Source organism: Oncorhynchus keta, chromosome 15, assembly GCF_023373465.1.
Source record: "Oncorhynchus keta strain PuntledgeMale-10-30-2019 chromosome 15, Oket_V2, whole genome shotgun sequence".
In the NCBI taxonomy this organism is placed as follows: Eukaryota; Metazoa; Chordata; class Actinopteri; order Salmoniformes; family Salmonidae; genus Oncorhynchus; species Oncorhynchus keta.
Genome location: NC_068435.1, coordinates 3,734,223 through 3,753,231, shown reverse-complemented (window position 1 = coordinate 3,753,231; position 19,009 = coordinate 3,734,223). Strand labels below are relative to the sequence as shown.

The 19,009-nt window shown below is 44.6% G+C and overlaps 1 protein-coding gene across 4 annotated transcripts in view; it reads left to right on the top strand.

Annotated features, from left to right (window-relative positions):
* LOC118378415 (serine/threonine-protein kinase MAK-like) overlaps positions 1-19,009 on the top strand; it is a 39,269-nt gene that overhangs the window by 15,430 nt on the left and 4,830 nt on the right. For all 4 annotated transcript variants that reach the window (XM_052462897.1, XM_052462898.1, XM_052462899.1 and 1 more), the window contains exons 2-7: positions 770-909; positions 6,713-6,767; positions 7,966-8,087; positions 8,441-8,520; positions 12,079-12,211; positions 14,568-14,739. In XM_052462897.1, coding sequence (XP_052318857.1) covers positions 770-909; positions 6,713-6,767; positions 7,966-8,087; positions 8,441-8,520; positions 12,079-12,211; positions 14,568-14,739 — 702 coding nt within the window. The remainder of the gene's footprint in view (positions 1-769; positions 910-6,712; positions 6,768-7,965; positions 8,088-8,440; positions 8,521-12,078; positions 12,212-14,567; positions 14,740-19,009) is intronic.

Below are 19,009 nucleotides of genomic sequence, written 5' to 3'. Positions count from 1 at the left end.
ACACAATACCCCATAATGACATCACAATACCCCATAATGACATCACAATACCCCATAATGACATCACAATACCCCATAATGACATCACAATACCCCCATAATGACAAAGGGATTATTATTTTTTTAAATCAATAAAAAACAGAAATACCTTATTTACATAAGTATTCAGACCCTTTGCTCTGAGACTCGAAATTGAGCTCGGGTGCATCCTGTTTCCATTGATCATCCTTGAGATGTTTCTACAACTTGATTGGAGACCACCTGTGGTAAATTCAATTGATTAGACATTATTTGGAAAGGAACACACCTGTCTATATAAGGCCCCACAGTTGACAGTGCATGTCAGAGCACAGTGCATTGTGCAGAGGCACAGATCTGGGGAAGGGTGCGTAAACATTTGTGCAGCATTGAAGGTCCCCAAGAACACAGTGGCCTCCATCATTCTTAAACAGAAGAAGTTTGGAACCACCAAGACTACTCCAGGGGCTAGCCGCCCGGCCAAACTGAACAATCAGGGGACAAGGACCTTGGTCAGGGAGGTGAAAAAAACAATTGAATCCATTTTTAGAATAAGGCTGTAATGTAACAAAATGTGGAAAATGTCAAAGGGGTTTGAATACTTTCCAAATGCACTGTATATAGTATGCAACATCCCAAATGTCACCCAATTCCCTATGTAGCTCTATTCCTGATCAAAGCAGTGCACTATAGAGAGAATAGGGCTCCATTTGCGACATTGTAACGCTTTCCTACCCACTCTCCGCTGAAGGAGCAGCAGCAGGGTTGGAACGCGGCCCCGCGGTGGGAGATGAACCGCTATACCACCATGAGACAGCTGGGGGACGGGACCTTCGGCAGCGTGCTCATGGGCAAGAGCAACGAATCTGGAGAACTGGTGGCCATCAAGAGGTGAGGGCATGGGTGAAGGGGCTGTGGGGGTGGTGGGTGGTGAGAGGCTGTGGGGGTGGTGGGAGGCTGTGGGGGTGGTGAAGGCTGTGGGGGTGGTGAGAGAATGTGGGGGTGGCGAGAGGCTGTGGGGGTGGTGGGAGGCTGTGGGGGGTGAAGGGGCTGTGTGGGTGGCGAGAGGCTGTGGGGGTGGTGGGAGGCTGGGTGGGGGTGAAGGGGCTGTGGAGGGGTGGTGAGAGGCTGTGGGGGTGGTGGGAGGCTGTGGTGGGGTGAAGGGGCTGTGGGGGTGGTGGGAGGCTGTGGTAGGGGTGAAGGGGCTGTGGGAGGCTGTGGAGGGGTGGTGAGAGGCTGTGGGGGTGGTGGGAGGCTGTGGGGGTGATGGGAGGCTGTGGTGGGGTGAAGGGGCTGTGGGGGTGGTGGGAGGCTGTGGAGGGGTGGTGAGAGGCTGTGGGGGTGAAGGGGAGGCTGTGGGGGTGGTTGTAGGCTGCAGGGGTGGTGGGCGGCTGTGGGGGTGGTGGGAGGCTGTGGGGGTGGTGGTGACTTCAACTGGTGTGAGAGGCGTGGTGACGATCATACCTCAGGATACTTCAGCTAGTGACTATCATTCCTTTCCTCAGGATACTTCAGCTGGTGACTATCATTCCTTTCCTCAGGATACTTCAGCTAGTGACTATCTGGGAGAAGAAAGAAAAAGGAGCACTCTGTTTCTGCATAAATCTGCATAAATGGAATTGATTTGATGGCTGGTGACGCAAAGAAAGGGGGTTGGGTTTGAATGAAAGAGCGGGAAGACTGGGGAAAAGAAGGATTGGGTCTCTATCGGACCTTATGAAGCTGTGCTATCGTAAATACAGAATCTTATGCATTCTAAATAACCGTACCACATTGTAGTACCCTGTCGTTCTGAAGAGATTGTCTGTCCTTCCCTAGGCCACGCACATTTTACAGTTGCTGCTGATACATCCTAGACGTTGAGTTATCACTTCTTTAGTGAATAAGAGTTCAAAGTTCATACCAAGTTGCCATACTATGAGCTCATGCTATATTCTGGCTGGTATCATCGAAATTCATCCTTCCAGCGTGGCGATCGTCACCTCCACGTTAAAGATCTCCCTTTTAAACGTATGGACATCAGTCCTCACGTCATCGGGAACACAGTGTTCATTTTGTTAGGTTGTAGTCGTTCAACCATTCGCAACTAGAGCTCATGCTGAGGTTTGTTTAGTTCGCCGACGGGGGCTCTTGTAGAAAAGGGGTTGGTTCATTTACAACCAATGCCTATTCGCGTGGGTGTGGCCACTGAGTGAGCATATTTTACTTATGAAAACAATTCTCTCATTTTAAAAACTAAAATTACATTACATTTTTTCACATAGTTTCATATTTAAACATTTAAATTGAAAAACAATTCCATGTGAATCTGATAACTAGAATGTGTAGACTTTCCAAGATACAGTTTGTCGTCCTATCATCAGTAATAATGTCTCAGATGCCAACTGATCTGACATTATATTCTTTAAGTACCAACGGATACTTTCTACTGGTTGGATTACCGAAATATGGTTCCGTTCCCAACCTTTTGATGTTACCATACTCTCTCTCTCTGTTAACAAAGAGCTTTCAAAGAGTCCATTCTGTAGAGTAGAGCGAGAAAAGGGGGAAAGCTATTTATGGAGGTCATAAACCTCACCAACAGGGCAACGTCATGACAGGGGACTATCACTGTAGCCTCGGTCCACGGTTAGGGGACTATCATTGTAGCCGCGGCCCACGGCGAGGGGACTATCACTGTAGCCTCGGGTCCACGGCGAGGGGACTATCACTGTAGCCTCGTTCCACGGCGAGGGGACTATCACTGTAGCCTCGTTCCACGGCGAGGGGTCTATCACTGTAGCCTCGTTCCACGGCGAGGGGTCTATCACTGTAGCCGTTGGTCTATCACTCCACGCTTGGCGAGGGGATTATAATAAATAAATAATAATATGCCATTTAGCAGACGCTTTTATCCAAAGCGACTTACAGTCATGTGTGCATACATTCTACGTATGGGTGGTCCCGGGAATCGAACCCACTACCCTGGCGTTACAAGCGCCATGCTCTACCAACTGAGCTACAGAAGGACCACTATCACTGTAGCCTCGTTCCACGGCGAGGGGTCTATCACTGTAGCCGCGGTCCACGGTGAGTGGACTCATTGTAGCTGCGTCTTTTTCATTATTTCAGCTTTTGTCTCAGTCATTTGATTTGCTGCAGTTTCACCTTAGTCTAAGGAATTGACCGTTGGGAATGTTACGTTTTAGAGGTTTAGGATGATTACTGTCATAGCTTAGGAGCGTGTTCCTACTGAGAGGTTTATGAAAAATAGTAGTTTCAAGAATATCACCTTTTTAACAACATTGAGGTTGAGGAAATTGAAAGAGAAAGCACAATGCTCCAGTATGCCTCAATGATGAACCTGTGTGTGGGCATGGTATTTAAATTGAACTTAATGTAAATTATTAATGTGTATTAGTAGAGTTGTCATAGAACACAAATCTACTCAAGTCCTTCTCTGTGCCCCTCCAGACTACCAGAATATCGTCAACGTAACGGCACCACAGGACAATATTAGAACAAAAAAAACGCTTTAGAGACAGCATATGTAAATTATTTTTTCTCTTCCCAGAAACCCATACACAAATTAGCATAATCCCCATTTTATAATTCCCATCACTGTTCCCTGGTATTGGAGGTAAAAAAAAAATGTAAAAGCCAGCATATTGAAAATAGTTCCTAGATAACGCCATTTTGGGTTAATGTGAAAATAAAACCAGGAGGAGGCAGCAGACCTTAAGGGTGTTTATCTAGATAGTGGGAAAGGGCTTCTAGGCCTCCTGTACGGGGTATGTTTCTATTAACATCTGGAACATCCATAGTTACAAGTATATAATTAGATCATGGGTGTCAAACTCTGGCCCGTGGGCCAAATTTGGCCCGTGGGGTAATTATATTTGGTATGAGACAATACCAAATTACTACTAGAGCTGGCCCGCCGGTATTATACAGCGCATTCACCACTAATACTACGAATCCCATAATGCTCTGCTGTTTTCGCGCCAATCAGGACAGGACCCAGAAACGCTCTCTCCTCTGTGACAGTAGTCATAGCAACATAACGCTACAACTGTCAGCGAGCTAACCCTTCCCAAAAATGGCGAAAAGAAGGCAGAAAACAGGAGCTTTCTGGACAAGTGGGAGGCAGAATATCTGTTTACATATGTAAAAGACAAACCTGTTTGTCTTGTTTGTGGAGTCAACGTGGCTGTAAGTAAGGAGTACAACATTAGACGACACTATGAAACGAAACACCATGACAAATACAAGGACCTGGACATGACTCAAAGGAGCCAGAAAGTAGAGGAGATGAAAAGAAGTTTGGTTTCACAACAGAATATGTTTAAAAAAGCCACATCACAAAGCGAGGCTGCTGTAAAGGCTAGTTATATAGTGGTAGCAGAGATCGCAAAATCAGCCCGGCCCTTTAATGAGGAGAGTTCATGAAAAAGTGCATGATGAAGGTTTGTGACCTCGTATGCCCAGAGAAAAAACAAGCATTTTCAAACGTGAGCCTGAGCAGGAACACAGTAGCTGATCGCACATGTGATCTTGCCACCAATCTGTATGACCAGCTGATGGAAAAGGGAAAAGATTTTGTTGCGTTCTCCCTCGCTGTGGATGAGAGCTGCGACGCATCTGATACTGCTCAGCTGTCAGTCTTCATCCGTGGAGTGGACTCAAATCTGTGTGTTATGGAGGAGCTATTAGGATTCAAATCAATGCATGGCACAACCACAGGAAAGGAAATCTTTGAGGAGGTTTCCAAATGTGTAACTGAAATAAAGCTGGCGTGGGATAAACTCGTTGGATTAACGACAGATGGTGCGCCAGCGATGTGCGGTAAAAAAGAGTGGACTGGTGGGCATGGTTCGGGAGAAGATGCGGGAAGAGAACTGTGCAGGTGAGCTAACTGTTTACCACTGCATCATACATCAGGAAGCACTGTGTGCCAAAGCCCTAAAGATGGAACATGTTATGACCACAGTAACACAGGTAGTTAACTTTATAAGAGCCAAAGGTCTAAATCACCGCCAGTTTAAATCTTTTCTGGAGGAGTGTGGTTCAGAATACGCAGACGTGCCGTATCACACAGAGGTGAGATGGCTAAGCAGAGGAAAAGTACTGAACAGATGTTTCGAGCTGCGTGAGGAAATATGTCAATTCCTGGAAACCAAAGGGAAGGATACAGCAGAGCTCCGGGAGCAAAAGTTCCTGTGTCAGCTGGCCTTTCTCTGTGACATCTCGAGCCATCTCGATGCGCTGAACCTGCAGCTTCAGGGGCGGGGGCGCATCATCACAGACATGTACGCTGCAGTGAGGGCCTTCAAAACTAAACTGTGCCTGTGGGAGAATCAGATGCTGCAAGGAAACCCTTGCCATTTTCCCTGCTGCCAATCCATAAAAGCTCAGATCTCTACCGCCGTGTTCCCATGCGCACAGTTTGCTGAAAAACTCAGTGTTTCGCCGCTGAGTTTAGCCGGCGATTTGCCGACTTCGATGCCCAGAAATGCAAGTTTGAACTGCTTAGTAATCCCTTCGCAGTTGATGTGGAAAATGCACCAACCAACATCCAAATGGAGCTGATTGAACTCCAGTGCAACGACACGCTGAAGTCAAAGTATGATGCTGTGGGCGCCGCACAGTTTCCACGGTTCATCCCTGACACAATGCCTCAGCTCCGCACCCAAGCTGCTCAGATGCTCTCCATGTTCGGCAGCACTTATCTATGCGAGCAACTTTTCTCCTCGATGAAGATGACCAAAACAACTCACAGGAGACGTCTGACTGATGAACATCTTCGCTCGATACTGAGGATTTCTTCAGCTCAGAGCTTGAGCCCAGACAATTGATGAACTAGCATCCAGAAGAGATGCCAGGTATCTGGCTTGGGCACATCAGATTAGACCAGTGTGCAATAATTAACGTTTTCTTTATGCGCTTTTTCTTGCTACAAGGCATGGGCTTGAATGGTTGATTGATTTATTATCATTTTATTTGTAAAATTATTAGCCAGTGGAAAAAGTTGATTTTGGTATTTAAATCAGAAGGCTGCAAATAGAAAAGAGGCATACAATTTTTATTTACATTTTATTTATTTAATAAATGAATGCCATTGATGTGTTTTTTTAATTTGAAATTCGATTTTGCATGTCTCCACTATTAAATTATATATTGTATGGTAATAAGCGATGCTTGTTCCATATTCAATGTTAAAGCAAAACTTGTTTGGGTCCATATTAAAAGGTTAATTTGTTCAATGTTGGCCCGTGACTTTGTTCAGGTTTTACATTTTGGCCCACTGAGTATTTGAGTTTGACACCCCTGAATTAGATTGAACTTCTCAAGGATTCTCTAGCCTATTAGTGGTGTCACCCAAGAATGCTGGGAGGGAAGGAACCAACTTTATTATTATTATTATTATTATTTTTAAATTTGGGATAGGGGTTCCGTGAGGCTATCATTATCAGAGACTATAGGCCTCAGGAAGTAGAACCGGTAGACTGGCAGATATATGGAATACGAATTGGTCCCAAAATACCTGACTCTCAGGTTTATTTCATATCATCAACACCTATGCACATAATAGGAGTATTATCAATTGTGTAAAGTTATTATTTTTGTATCAACCATCTAATAGATATTAAAGGTCTCCTTAACTTGTGTTGAATTTAGGCTCTTAGATTAAATGTGTTTTTATTTGTTCTCTCAGGATGAAGAGGAAGTTCTACTCGTGGGATGAGTGTATGAACTTACGAGAAGTCAAGGTAGGAACCTGTCACCACGCCCTGATCAGAGAGAGCCCTTGGTTCTCTCGGGTATTGTAGGTCAGGGCGTGACTAGGGGGCGGGGGTGTTCTAGTTTTTTTCTCTTCTATTTCTATGTTGGTGTGCTTGGTATGGTTCCCAACTAGAGGCAGTTGATTATCGTTGTTTCTAATTGGGGATCATATTTAAAGTTGTCTATTGTTTCCACCTGGGTTGTGGGATATTGTTTTGGTTAGTGCTTTGTGTTGCGCTCCGTGACGGCACGTTTGTGTCCCTGTTTTGTTGTATGTTTCACTATTAAAGAACATGTGGAACTCTACGCACGCTGTGCCTTGGTCCACTCATTTACACACACGCGTGACAGGAACCACTATCTGAAATGGCACCCTGCTCACTATAGCGCACTGCTTTTGACCAGGGGCGAAGTGCAATATATAGGATGACATTTCAAATGCATCCTAAGGCAATTTAAAACCACCATGACATTTTTAAAACTTTAAGCTCTGTCGCATTTGGACCAGCCAGAACCCCAATGCCTACAGTTGGACGCTCTCTTTGCCCTGGGATAAAATAATATCTTCCCCAGTGATTTACACTGATGTTACTGCCATAAGGGCCAGCTTTTGATTTTAACTATTTTCACTATTTTCACTATTTTTGAGTGAGATCAAGCTTTTGGGACATGGGATCCCCAAGCGACCCGTGAACCGTTTTTGAGTTAATAAATCCCCTTCTTTGAGTGCTGAACTGCCCTGTCTGTCTCTTGGTTTTTCACAACCGTATGACCCACTCCTACACCTACAGAGTCATTACAACCTCTCAGTAATCTCTCCTGTCAGAAAACAATGTGAAGCCATTATAACCTCTCAGTAATCTCTCCTGTCAGAAAACAATGTGAAGCCATTATAACCTCTCAGTAATCTCTCCAGTCAGAAAACAATGTGAAGCCATTATAACCTCTCAGTAATCTCTCCTGTCAGAAAACAATGTGAAGCCAGTACAACCTCTCGGTAATCTCTCATGCACAAACTCTACGTAACATACTCTAAATGTATCATCTGACACAATTACTCCAGATTTTAGTTCTGGGTTTCTGACATTTACCCACCTTTCTCATTTGACGTACGAGTAGAGACATATATTGTACATTAGCTAATGTCACTCCATACAAAGCCATGTGTATGTTTTACGTTTCCAGTCTCTGAAGAAGTTGAGCCATGCCAACGTAGTGAAGCTGAAGGAGGTGATTCGAGAGAATGACCACCTCTACTTTGTCTTTGAGTACATGAAGGAAAACCTCTACCAGCTGATGAAGGACAGGTCGGATCAATCAATATTATCAATCAAATAATGAGAAACTATAACCAGTTTAATTGTAGTTTGTTACGAGTTATTTTTTTCAGGAAATAGTCGTTTGTTAATATTGGACAGTTCAGGTGGATGTAAATTGATCTGTAGTTGTTGAAATGAGACTTTTTTATCCGTGAACGTTCCTATGTATGTATGATCTGATTGAGTCGTCATGTATTGAGGAAAGTTTTACTTACAAGGATTGTGATATGTGGTTGTCTTACCCAGCTCGGTTAACCCGAATGCACTGACTGTATGTCGCTCTGGATAAGAGCATCTGCTAAATGACTAAAATGTGAATGTATTGATGTTCATCTTTCCAGACAGAGATTGTTCCCTGAGTCAGTGGTCAGGAACATGCTGTTTCAGATCTTACAGGGACTCTCCTTTATCCATAAACATGGTAGGTTCCCCAGCCCAGCCAGAGACCTCTCACTGAAGGTACAAGAGACACTGAGACTGAATATTGAAGCGATCCAGGATAATCCACGTTAAAATTCCCACCGAGTGGGTTAACCCTATTGGCGCGATGTGTAGGGTGTTTTCCTTTTCACTCCAGCGACCTGGGCTTGCGTCCCTGCCTCTCCCTTCGCTACAATATGATCACAATGCATAGCCTACTCGTAGTCGATTCTGAACGCTTGCCCAACCCCGTAGTCACAGACAATATTATCCACCTGTCAAAATGATCTTTAAAATAAATGCTGTTCATCACTATTCAAGCAATAGACCATGTATTGGCTACACTCTTAGCGAGAGAAAACAAAGTTCTAACAAAGGGTTCTTTGAGGAACAATCGGGTTCTACAGAAGAATAACTATTTTTGGAAGACAAGTGTTTTTTGTAAGGCAACGGGTTTAACATCCTAAGAATCATTTCTGGGAGAAAAGGGTTATTTATTTTTTTATGATTTTGAGCATTAGTGTTTACGTCCATGTTTAAACTATAACATCAGTTCTGATCAGTTTTTAAAAGAAAGGTGTGAGTGTTTTAAAGTGTACCTACATGGGAATATTTGTTCATGTACAGTTGAAGTCGGGAGTTTACATACACCTTAGCCAAATACATTTAAACTCAGTTTTTCACAATTCCGGACATTTAAGTAAAAAATCCCTGTTTTAGGTCAGTTAGGATCACCACTTTATTTTAAGAATATGAAATGTCAGAATAATAGTAGAGAATGATTTGTTTCAGCTTTTATTTCTTTCATCACATTCCCAGTGGGTCAGACGTTTACAAACACTCAATTAGTATTCGTTAGCATTGCCTTTAAATTGTTTAACTTGGGTCAAATGTTTTGGGTAGCCTTCCACAAGCTTCCCACGATAAGTTGGGTGAATTTTGGCCCATTTCTCCTGACAGAGCTGGTGTAACTGAGTCAGGTTTGTAGGCCTCCTTGCTCGCACATGCTTTTTCAGTTCTGCCCACAAATTTTCTATAGGATTGAGGTCAGGGCTTTGTGATGGCCACTCCAATAGCTTGAGTTGGTTGTCCTTAAGCCATTTTTCCACAACTTTGGAAGTATGCTTGGGGTCATTGTCCATTTGGAAGACCCAAGCTTCGACCAAGCTTTAACTTCCTGCCTGATGTCTTGAGATGTTGCTTCAATATATCCACATAATTTTCCTTCCTCATGAAGCCATCTATTTTGTGAAGTGCACCAGTCTCTCCTGCAGCAAAGCACCCCCACAACATGATGCTGCCACCCCCGTGCTTCACGGTTGGGGTGGTGTCCTTCGGCTTGCAAGCCTCCCCCTTTTTCCTCCAAACATAACGATGGTCATTATGTCCAAACAGTTGTATTTTTGTTTCATCAGACCAGAGGACATTTCTCCAAAAAGTACAATCTTTGTCCACATGTGCAGTTGCAAACCGTAGTCTGGCTTTTTATGTCGGTTTTGGAGCAGTGGCTTCTTCCTTGCTGAGCGGCCTTTCAGGTTATGTCGATATAGGACTCTTTTTACTGTGGATATAGATACTTTTGTACCTGTTTCCTCCAGCATCTTCACAATATCCTTTGCTGTTGTTCTGGGATTGATTTGCACTTTTCGGACAAAGTACATTCATCTCTAGGAGACAGAACGCGTCTCCGTCCTGAGCGGTATGACGACTGCGTGGTCCCATGGTGTTTATACTTGCGAACTATTGTTTGTACCGATAAACATAGTACCTTCAGGCGTTTGGAAATGGCTCCCAAAGACAGAACCAGACATTTTTTTTCTGTGGTGGTCTTGGCTGATTTCTTTATATTTTCCCATGATGTCAGGCGAAGAGGCACTGAGTTTGAAGGTAGGCCTTGAAATACATCCACAGGTACACCTCCGAATGACTCAAATTATGTCAGTTTGCCTATCAGAAGCTTCTAAAGCCATGATATCATTTTCTGGAATTTTCCAAGATGTTTAAAGGCACAGTCAACTTAGTGTATGTAAACTTCTGACCCACTGGAATTGTGATACAGTGAATTATAAGTGAAATAATCTGTCTGTAAACAATTGTTGGAAAAATGACTTGTTTCTTGCACAAAGTAGATGTCCTAACCGACTTGCCAAAACTATAGTTTGTTAACAAGACATTTGTGGAGTGGTTGAAAAACGAGTTTTAATGACTCCAACATAAGTGTATGTAAACTTCCGATTTCAACTGTATCTGGTATTTCCTTAATCATTTGACATATTTGATATCTTTGCTGTGATTTATTTATTTCAAATTAGTATTTTTTTGTTATTTTGTAGTTGCAGAGAGTAGGAGATTAGAATGGAGTATGAGTGAACCAGTAGTCTATTTTATTTATCCACCGTGACATTAAACCAGAGAACCTGCTCCGTCTCCCCAGGTTACTGCCACCGTGACATTAAACCAGAGAACCTGCTCCGTCTCCCCAGGTTACTGCCACCGTGACATTAAACCAGAGAACCTGCTCCGTCTCCCCAGGTTACTGCCACAGTGACATTAAACCAGAGAACCTGCTCCGTCTCCCCAGGTTACTGCCACCGTGACATTAAACCAGAGAACCTGCTCCGTCTCCCCAGGTTACTTCACCGTGACATTAAACCAGAGAACCTGCTCCGTCTCCCAGGTTACTGCCACCGTGACATTAAACCAGAGAACCTGCTCCGTCTCCCCAGGTTACTGCCACCGTGACATTAAACCAGAGAACCTGCTCCGTCTCCCCAGGTTACTGCCACCGTGACATTAAACCAGAGAACCTGCTCCGTCTCCCCAGGTTACTGCCACCGTGACATTAAACCAGAGAACCTGCTCCGTCTCCCCAGGTTACTGCCACCGTGACATTAAACCAGAGAACCTGCTCCGTCTCCCCAGGTTACTGCCACCGTGACATTAAACCAGAGAACCTGCTCCGTCTCCCCAGGTTACTGCCACCGTGACATTAAACCAGAGAACCTGCTCCGTCTCCCCAGGTTACTGCCACCGTGACATTAAACCAGAGAACCTGCTCCGTCTCCCCAGGTTACTGCCACCGTGACATTAAACCAGAGAACCTGCTCCGTCTCCCCAGGTTACTGCCACCGTGACATTAAACCAGAGAACCTGCTCCGTCTCCCCAGGTTACTGCCACCGTGACATTAAACCAGAGAACCTGCTCCGTCTCCCCAGGTTACTGCCACCGTGACATTAAACCAGAGAACCTGCTCCGTCTCCCCAGGTTACTGCCACCGTGACATTAAACCAGAGAACCTGCTCCGTCTCCCCAGGTTACTGCCACCGTGACATTAAACCAGAGAACCTGCTCCGTCTCCCCAGGTTACTGCCACCGTGACATTAAACCAGAGAACCTGCTCCGTCTCCCCAGGTTACTGCCACAGTGACATTAAACCAGAGAACCTGCTCCGTCTCCCCAGGTTACTGCCACAGTGACATTAAACCAGAGAACCTGCTCCGTCTCCCCAGGTTACTGCCACCGTGACATTAAACCAGAGAACCTGCTCCGTCTCCCCAGGTTACTTCCACCGTGACATTAAACCAGAGAACCTGCTCTGTATGGGTCCAGAGTTGGTGAAGATAGCTGACTTTGGGTTGGCCAGAGAGATACGCTCCCAGCCTCCCTACACTGAATACGTCTCAACTAGATGGTAAGATGTTTGATTTGCACACCAGTCAAAAGTTTGGACACACCTACTCATTCAAGGGTTTTCTTTATTTAAAAAAAAACTTTTCTACATTGTAGAATAATAGTGAAGACATCAAAACTAGGAAATAACACATATGGAATCATGTAGTAACCAAATAAGTGTTAAACAAATCAAAATATATTTTAGATTCTTCAAAGTAGCCACCCTTTGCCTTGATGACAGCTTTGCACACTCTTGGTATTCTCTCAACCAGTTTCATGAGGAATGCTTTTCCAACCGTCTTGAAGGAGTTCCCACGTATGCTGAGCACTTGTTGGCTGCTTTTCCTTCACTCTGCCGTCCAACTCATCCCAAACCATCTCAATTTGGTTGAGGTCAGGTGATTGTGGAGGCCAGGTCATCTGATGCAGCACTCCATCACTCTCCTTCTTGGTCAAATAGCCCTTACACAGCCTGGAGGTGTGTTTTGGATAATTGTCCTGTTGAAAACAAATGATAGTCCCACTAAGCCCAAACCAGGTGGGATGGCGTATTGCTGCAGAAGGCTGTGGTAGCCATGCTGGTTCAGTGTGCCTTGATTTCTAAATAAATCAGACAGTGTCAACAGCAAAGCACCCCCACACCATTACACCTCCTCCGTGCTTCACTCGGGAACCACACATGCGGAGATCATCTGTTCACCTCCTCTGTGTCTCACAAAGACACGGCTGTTAGAACCAAAAATCTCACATTTGGAATCATCAGACCAAAGGACAGATTTACACTGGTCTAATGTTCATTGCTCATGATTTTGGGCCCAAGCAAGTTTCTTCTTATATTGGTGTCCTTTAGTAGTGGTACAAAGTTTATTTTATCAAAGTAACTCTGGGTCTTCCTTTCCTGTGGCGGTCCTCATGAGAGCCAGTTTCATCATAGCGCTTGAAGGTTTTTGCGACTGCACTTGAAGAAACTTTCAACTTTCTTGAAATTTTCCAGATTGACTGACCTTCATGTCTTAAAGTAATGGACTGTCATTTCTCTTTGCTTATATGAGCTGTTCTTGCCATAATATGGACTTGGTATTTTACCAAGTAGGTCTATCTTCTGTTTACCACCCCAACCTTGTCCCAACACAACTGATTGGCTCAAACACATTAAGAAGGAAAGAAATTCTACAAATTCACTTTTAACAAGGCACACCTGTTAATTGAAATGAATTCCAGGTGACTACCTCATGAAGCTGGTTGAGAGAATGCCAAGAGTGTGCAAAACTGTTATCAAAGGCAAAGGGTGGCTAATTTGAAGAACCTCAAATATAAAATATATTTTGATTTGTTTAACACTTTTTTTGGTTACTACATGATTCCATATGTGTTATGTCATAGTTTTAATGTATTCACTATTATTCTACAATGTAGAAAATATTTTTTTTAAATAAAAAAGAACCCTGGAATGAGTAGGTGTGTCCAAACCTTTGACCGGTACTGTATAGCATGTACTGTAACAGTGGGTTCTGAGCTGTCAGCTACGCCAGTATATTTCTGGTGAACTTTTCCCCTCCTTTCTTTAAATATGATTTTTGGATAATAATTATAACGATAAATAAAATACAATAAGAAGATCACATGAGAAACAAAACCACATCAAATAGCAGCAGAGATCATTTCAGAGCTTGTGCTGTTAGTTCGGATACACGTGGTGAATCTCTGACCTTCAAGTGGTTTACTTAGTGAGTTTAAAGCCTGAATGACAAAGGCAGATCTCTGCAGCACGTGAGGTGGGGCTGGAGCTACGTGGTCTATACTGTTGCCTGAACCTACGTGGTCTACACACAATACTCCATAATGACAAATGCTTCACTTTCGGGATGGTGTCAGGTTTCCTCCAGACGTGACACTTGGCATTCAGGCCAAAGAGTTCAATCTTGGTTTCATCAGACCAGAACATCTTGTTTCTCATGGTCAGAGTCTTTTAGTTGCCTTTTTGGCAAACTCCAAGCGGGCTGTCATGTGCCTTTTACTGAGGAGTGGCTTCCGTCTGGCCACTCTTATCATAAAGGCCTGATTGGTGGAGTGCTGCAGAGATGGTTGTCCTTCTGGAAGGTTCTCCCTGCTCCACAGAGGAACTCTGGAGCTCTGTCAGAGTGACCGTCACTTCCCTGACCAAGGCCCTTTCCCCCTGATTGGTCAGTTTGGCCGGGCGGCCAGCTTGGTGGTTCCAAATGTCTTCCATTTAAGAATGATGGAGGCCACTGTGTTCTTGGAGACCTTCAATGCTGCAGAAATGTTTTGGTGCTCTTCCCAGATCTCTGTGCCTCGACACAATCCTGTCTCGGCTCTAAAGTCTGACAGATCCTCCTGTCTCCTCCCATCCCCAGGTACCGCGCCCCTGAGGTTCTCCTGAGGTCCCAGTCATATAGCTCTCCTATAGACATCTGGGCAGTGGGCTGCATCATGGCGGAGCTCTACACACTCAGACCTCTGTTTCCAGGAAACAGCGAGGTGGACGAGATCTTCAAGATCTGCCAGGTGCTGGGCACCATGAAGAAGGTGGGCAAGAATATTCAGTCATACATGTGCACACACACACACTGTAACGGTTTTGACTTGAGGTTATTATTTATAGGGGTGCCAGGTAGGTTGTGCCTACCAGAGAAAACATTAGTTTCTCCTTTTAGTTTGGGTGGGAATGAGTCCCATCTGGTCCGTCAAGTCTACACCAATACAAAGGACTTATGTAAAAGTCAGGATGGAAATAAACTTTTCATAAACCCTTAAAACATTGGAAAGAACTTCAAAAACAACTATATTCTGTTGCGTGGGTTGTATTAGCAACAACAATGATTACACACACACATATATAATAATATCACAATGAGTTCTGGTTCCTCCAGAAATGTCCTGTACCTCGGGCCTAAAAAGAGTCCAGCCCGGTAAAGGAGTTCAGTGAACTCAAGTGACTTTTGTCACGCGATGTTTGTCCGTTCATTCAGTGTAGCGTAAACCCAGTACTAAACATACAATTACTTTACCACAGAACTTTAAAGCAGATCAACTCTTAATTAAGTCCTCAACTACAACTAACTACATAAATCACAGTATACATCACATCCAAACAAATGAAATACCGTATACAAAAAGGTGGTAGTCAGTCGGTCAGTCAGACAATCCAATCCGCCAATAGATCTTCAGCGGAGAAAGGCCACGAAGAACGGAGAGGTGTAGTCCAGGGACGCAAAGAGTGGATCCGATCCTGGGTAAACTCTCTTAGGCTACAAAACACACGGAATAGAGAAGCTTCGGAACTGAGGGTTGAACACATCCTCCTGGTCTCCATCACAACCCCACTTTCGCGCAGCTGATGCTGGCTATTTAATTGGGAATTAAAGGGAAAGCGCCCTATTGGAAGGAGCTGCACTGAGACGGTTCAGAAAAATTCAGGGCCGTCACAACACACACACACACACTTGCTGAAGAGATTCAGTGGTCGATGTCTATTTCATTATCATGGCTTTCTATACATGTGTGTGTGAAACTCACTCACTCACCCTCTTATGTTGCTGCTGTTGCTGCTGTTACTGTTGCTGCTGTTACTGTTGCTGCTGTTACTGTTGCTGCTGTTACTGTTACTGCTGTTACTGTTGCTGCTGTTACTGTTGCTGCTGTTACTGTTGCTGCTGTTACTGCTGTTACTGCTGTTACTGTTGCTGCTGTTACTGTTACTGCTGTTGCTGCTGTTACTGTTGCTGCTGTTACTGTTGCTGCTGTTACTGTTGCTGCTGTTACTGTTGCTGCTGTTACTGCTGTTACTGCTGTTACTGTTGCTGCTGTTACTGTTACTGTTGCTGCTGTTGCTGCTGTTACTGTTGCTGCTGTGACTGTTGCTGCTGTGACTGTTGCTGCTGTTACTGTTACTGCTGTGACTGTTGCTGCTGTTACTGTTGTTGCTGTTACTGTTGCTGTTGTTACTGTTGCTGTTACTGTTGCTGTTACTGTTGCTGTTACTGTTGCTGTTACTGTTGCTGTTACTGTTGCTGTTGCTGCTGTTACTGCTGTGACTGTTGCTGCTGTGACTGTTGCTGCTGTTACTGTTGCTGCTGTTACTGTTGCTGTTGCTGCTGTTGCTGTTACTGTTGCTGCTGTGACTGTTGCTGCTGTTACTGTTACTGTTGCTGTTGTTGCTGCTGTGACTGTTGCTGCTGTTACTGTTGCTGCTGTTACTGCTGTTACTGTTGCTGCTGTTACTGTTGCTGCTGTTACTGTTACTGTTGCTGTTGTTGCTGCTGTTACTGTTGCTGCTGTTACTGCTGTTACTGTTGCTGCTGTTACTGTTACTGTTGCTGCTGTTGCTGCTGTTGCTGTTGCTGCTGTTACTGTTGCTGCTGTTACTGTTGCTGTTGCTGTTGCTGCTGTTACTGTTGCTGTTACTGTTGTAGCTGTTGATGTTACTGTTGCTGCTGTTATTAATGTTGCTGCTGTTACTGTTGCTGTTACTGTTACTGTTGCTGCTGTTACTGATGCTGTTACTGTTGCTGTTACTGTTGCTGTTACTGTTGCTGTTGCTGCTGTTACTGCTGTGACTGTTGCTGCTGTGACTGTTGCTGCTGTTACTGTTGCTGCTGTTGCTGCTGTTACTGCTGTTGTTACTGCTGTTGCTGCTGTTACTGTTGCTGCTGTGACTGTTGCTGCTGTTACTGTTGCTGCTGTTACTGTTGCTGCTGTTACTGTTACTGCTGTACTGTTGCTGCTGTGACTGTTGCTGCTGTTGCTGTTGCTGCTGTTACTGTTGCTGCTGTTACTGCTGTTACTGCTGTTGCTGTTACTGTTGCTGCTGTTACTGTTGCTGCTGTTGCTGTTGCTGTTACTGTTACTGCTGTTACTGTTGCTGCTGTTACTGTTTGCTGTTACTGTTGCTGCTGTTACTGTTGCTGCTGTTACTGTTGCTGCTGTTACTGTTGCTGCTGTTACTGTTGCTGCTGTTACTGCTGTTGCTGCTGTTACTGTTGCTGCTGTTACTGTTGTGCTGTTACTGTTGCTGTTGTTACTGTTGTGCTATTGTAGCTGTTATTACTGTTGCTGCTGCTGTTGCTGTTGCTGCTGTTGCTGCTGCTGTTGCTGCTGTTGCTGTTGCTGTTGCTGTTACTGTTGTAGCTGTTACTGTTGCTGTTGCTGCTGTTACTGTTGCTGCTGCTGCTGTTACTGTTGCTGTTGCTGCTGTTACTGTGCTGCTGTTGCTGCTGTTACTGTTGCTGTTACTGCTGTTACTGTTGCTGCTGTTACTGTTGCTGCTGTTACTGTTGCTGCTGTTACTGCTGTTGCTGCTGTTACTGTTGCTGCTGTTACTGTTGCTGCTGTTACTGTTGCTGCTGTTGCTGTTGCTGCTGTTGCTTCTGTTACTGTTGCTGCTGTTACTGTTGCTGCTGTTACCGCTGTTGCTTCTGTTACTGTTGCTGCTGTTACTGTTGTGCTGTTACTGTTGCTGTTGTTACTGTTGCTAGCTGTTGTAGCTGTTATTAATGTTGCTGCTGTTACTGTTGCTGCTGTTACTGTTGCTGCTGCTGTTGCTGCTGTTACTGTTGCTGTTACTGTTGTAGCTGTTACTGTTGCTGTTGCTGCTGTTACTGTTGCTGTTGCTGCTGTTACTGTTGCTGTTACTGCTGTTACTGTTGCTGCTTGCTGCTGTTACTGTTGCTGTTACTGTTGCTGCTGTTACTGTTACTGTTGCTGCTGTTGCTGCTGTTACTGTTGCTGCTGTGACTGTTGCTGCTGTGACTGTTGCTGCTGTTACTGTTACTGCTGTGACTGTTGCTGCTGTTACTGTTGTTGCTGTTACTGTTGCTGTTGTTACTGTTGCTGTTACTGTTGCTGTTACTGTTGCTGTTACTGTTGCTGTTACTGTTGCTGTTACTGTTGCTGTTGCTGCTGTTGCTGCTGTTACTGTTGCTGCTGTGACTGTTGCTGCTGTTACTGTTGCTGCTACTGCTGCTGTTACTGTTGCTGCTGTGACTGTTGCTGCTGTTACTGTTACTGCTGCTGTTGTTGCTGCTGTTACTGTTGTTGCTGTTACTGTTGCTGCTGTTACTGTTGCTGCTGTTACTGTTGCTGCTGTTACTGTTACTGTTGCTGTTGTTGCTGCTGTTACTGTTGCTGCTGTTACTGCTGTTACTGTTGCTGCTGTTACTGTTACTGTTGCTGCTGTTGTTGCTGTTGCTGCTGTTACTGTTGCTGTTGCTGCTGTTACTGTTGCTGTTGCTGTTGTTGCTGCTGTTACTGTTGCTGTTACTGTTGTAGCTGTTGATGTTACTGTTGCTGCTGTTATTGCTGTTGCTGTTACTGTTGCTGTTGCTGTTACTGTTGCTGCTGTTACTGATGCTGTTACTGTTGCTGTTGTTACTGTTGCTGTTACTGTTGCTGTTGCTGCTGTTACTGCTGTGACTGTTGCTGCTGTGACTGTTGCTGCTGTTACTGTTGCTGCTGTTGCTGCTGTTACTGTTGTTGTTACTGCTGTTGCTGTTGTTACTGTTGCTGCTGTGACTGTTGCTGCTGTTACTGTTGCTGCTGTTACTGTTGCTGCTGTTACTGTTGCTGCTGTGACTGTTGCTGCTGCTGTTGCTGCTGTTGCTGTTGCTGCTGTTACTGTTGCTGCTGTTACTGCTGTTACTGCTGTTGCTGTTACTGTTGCTGCTGTTACTGTTGCTGCTGGTACTGTTGCTGTTACTGTTGCTGTTGCTGTTGTTGCTTGTTACTGTTGCTGTACTGTTGCTACTGTTACTGTTGCTGCTGTTACTGTTGCTGCTGTTACTGTTGCTGCTGTTACTGC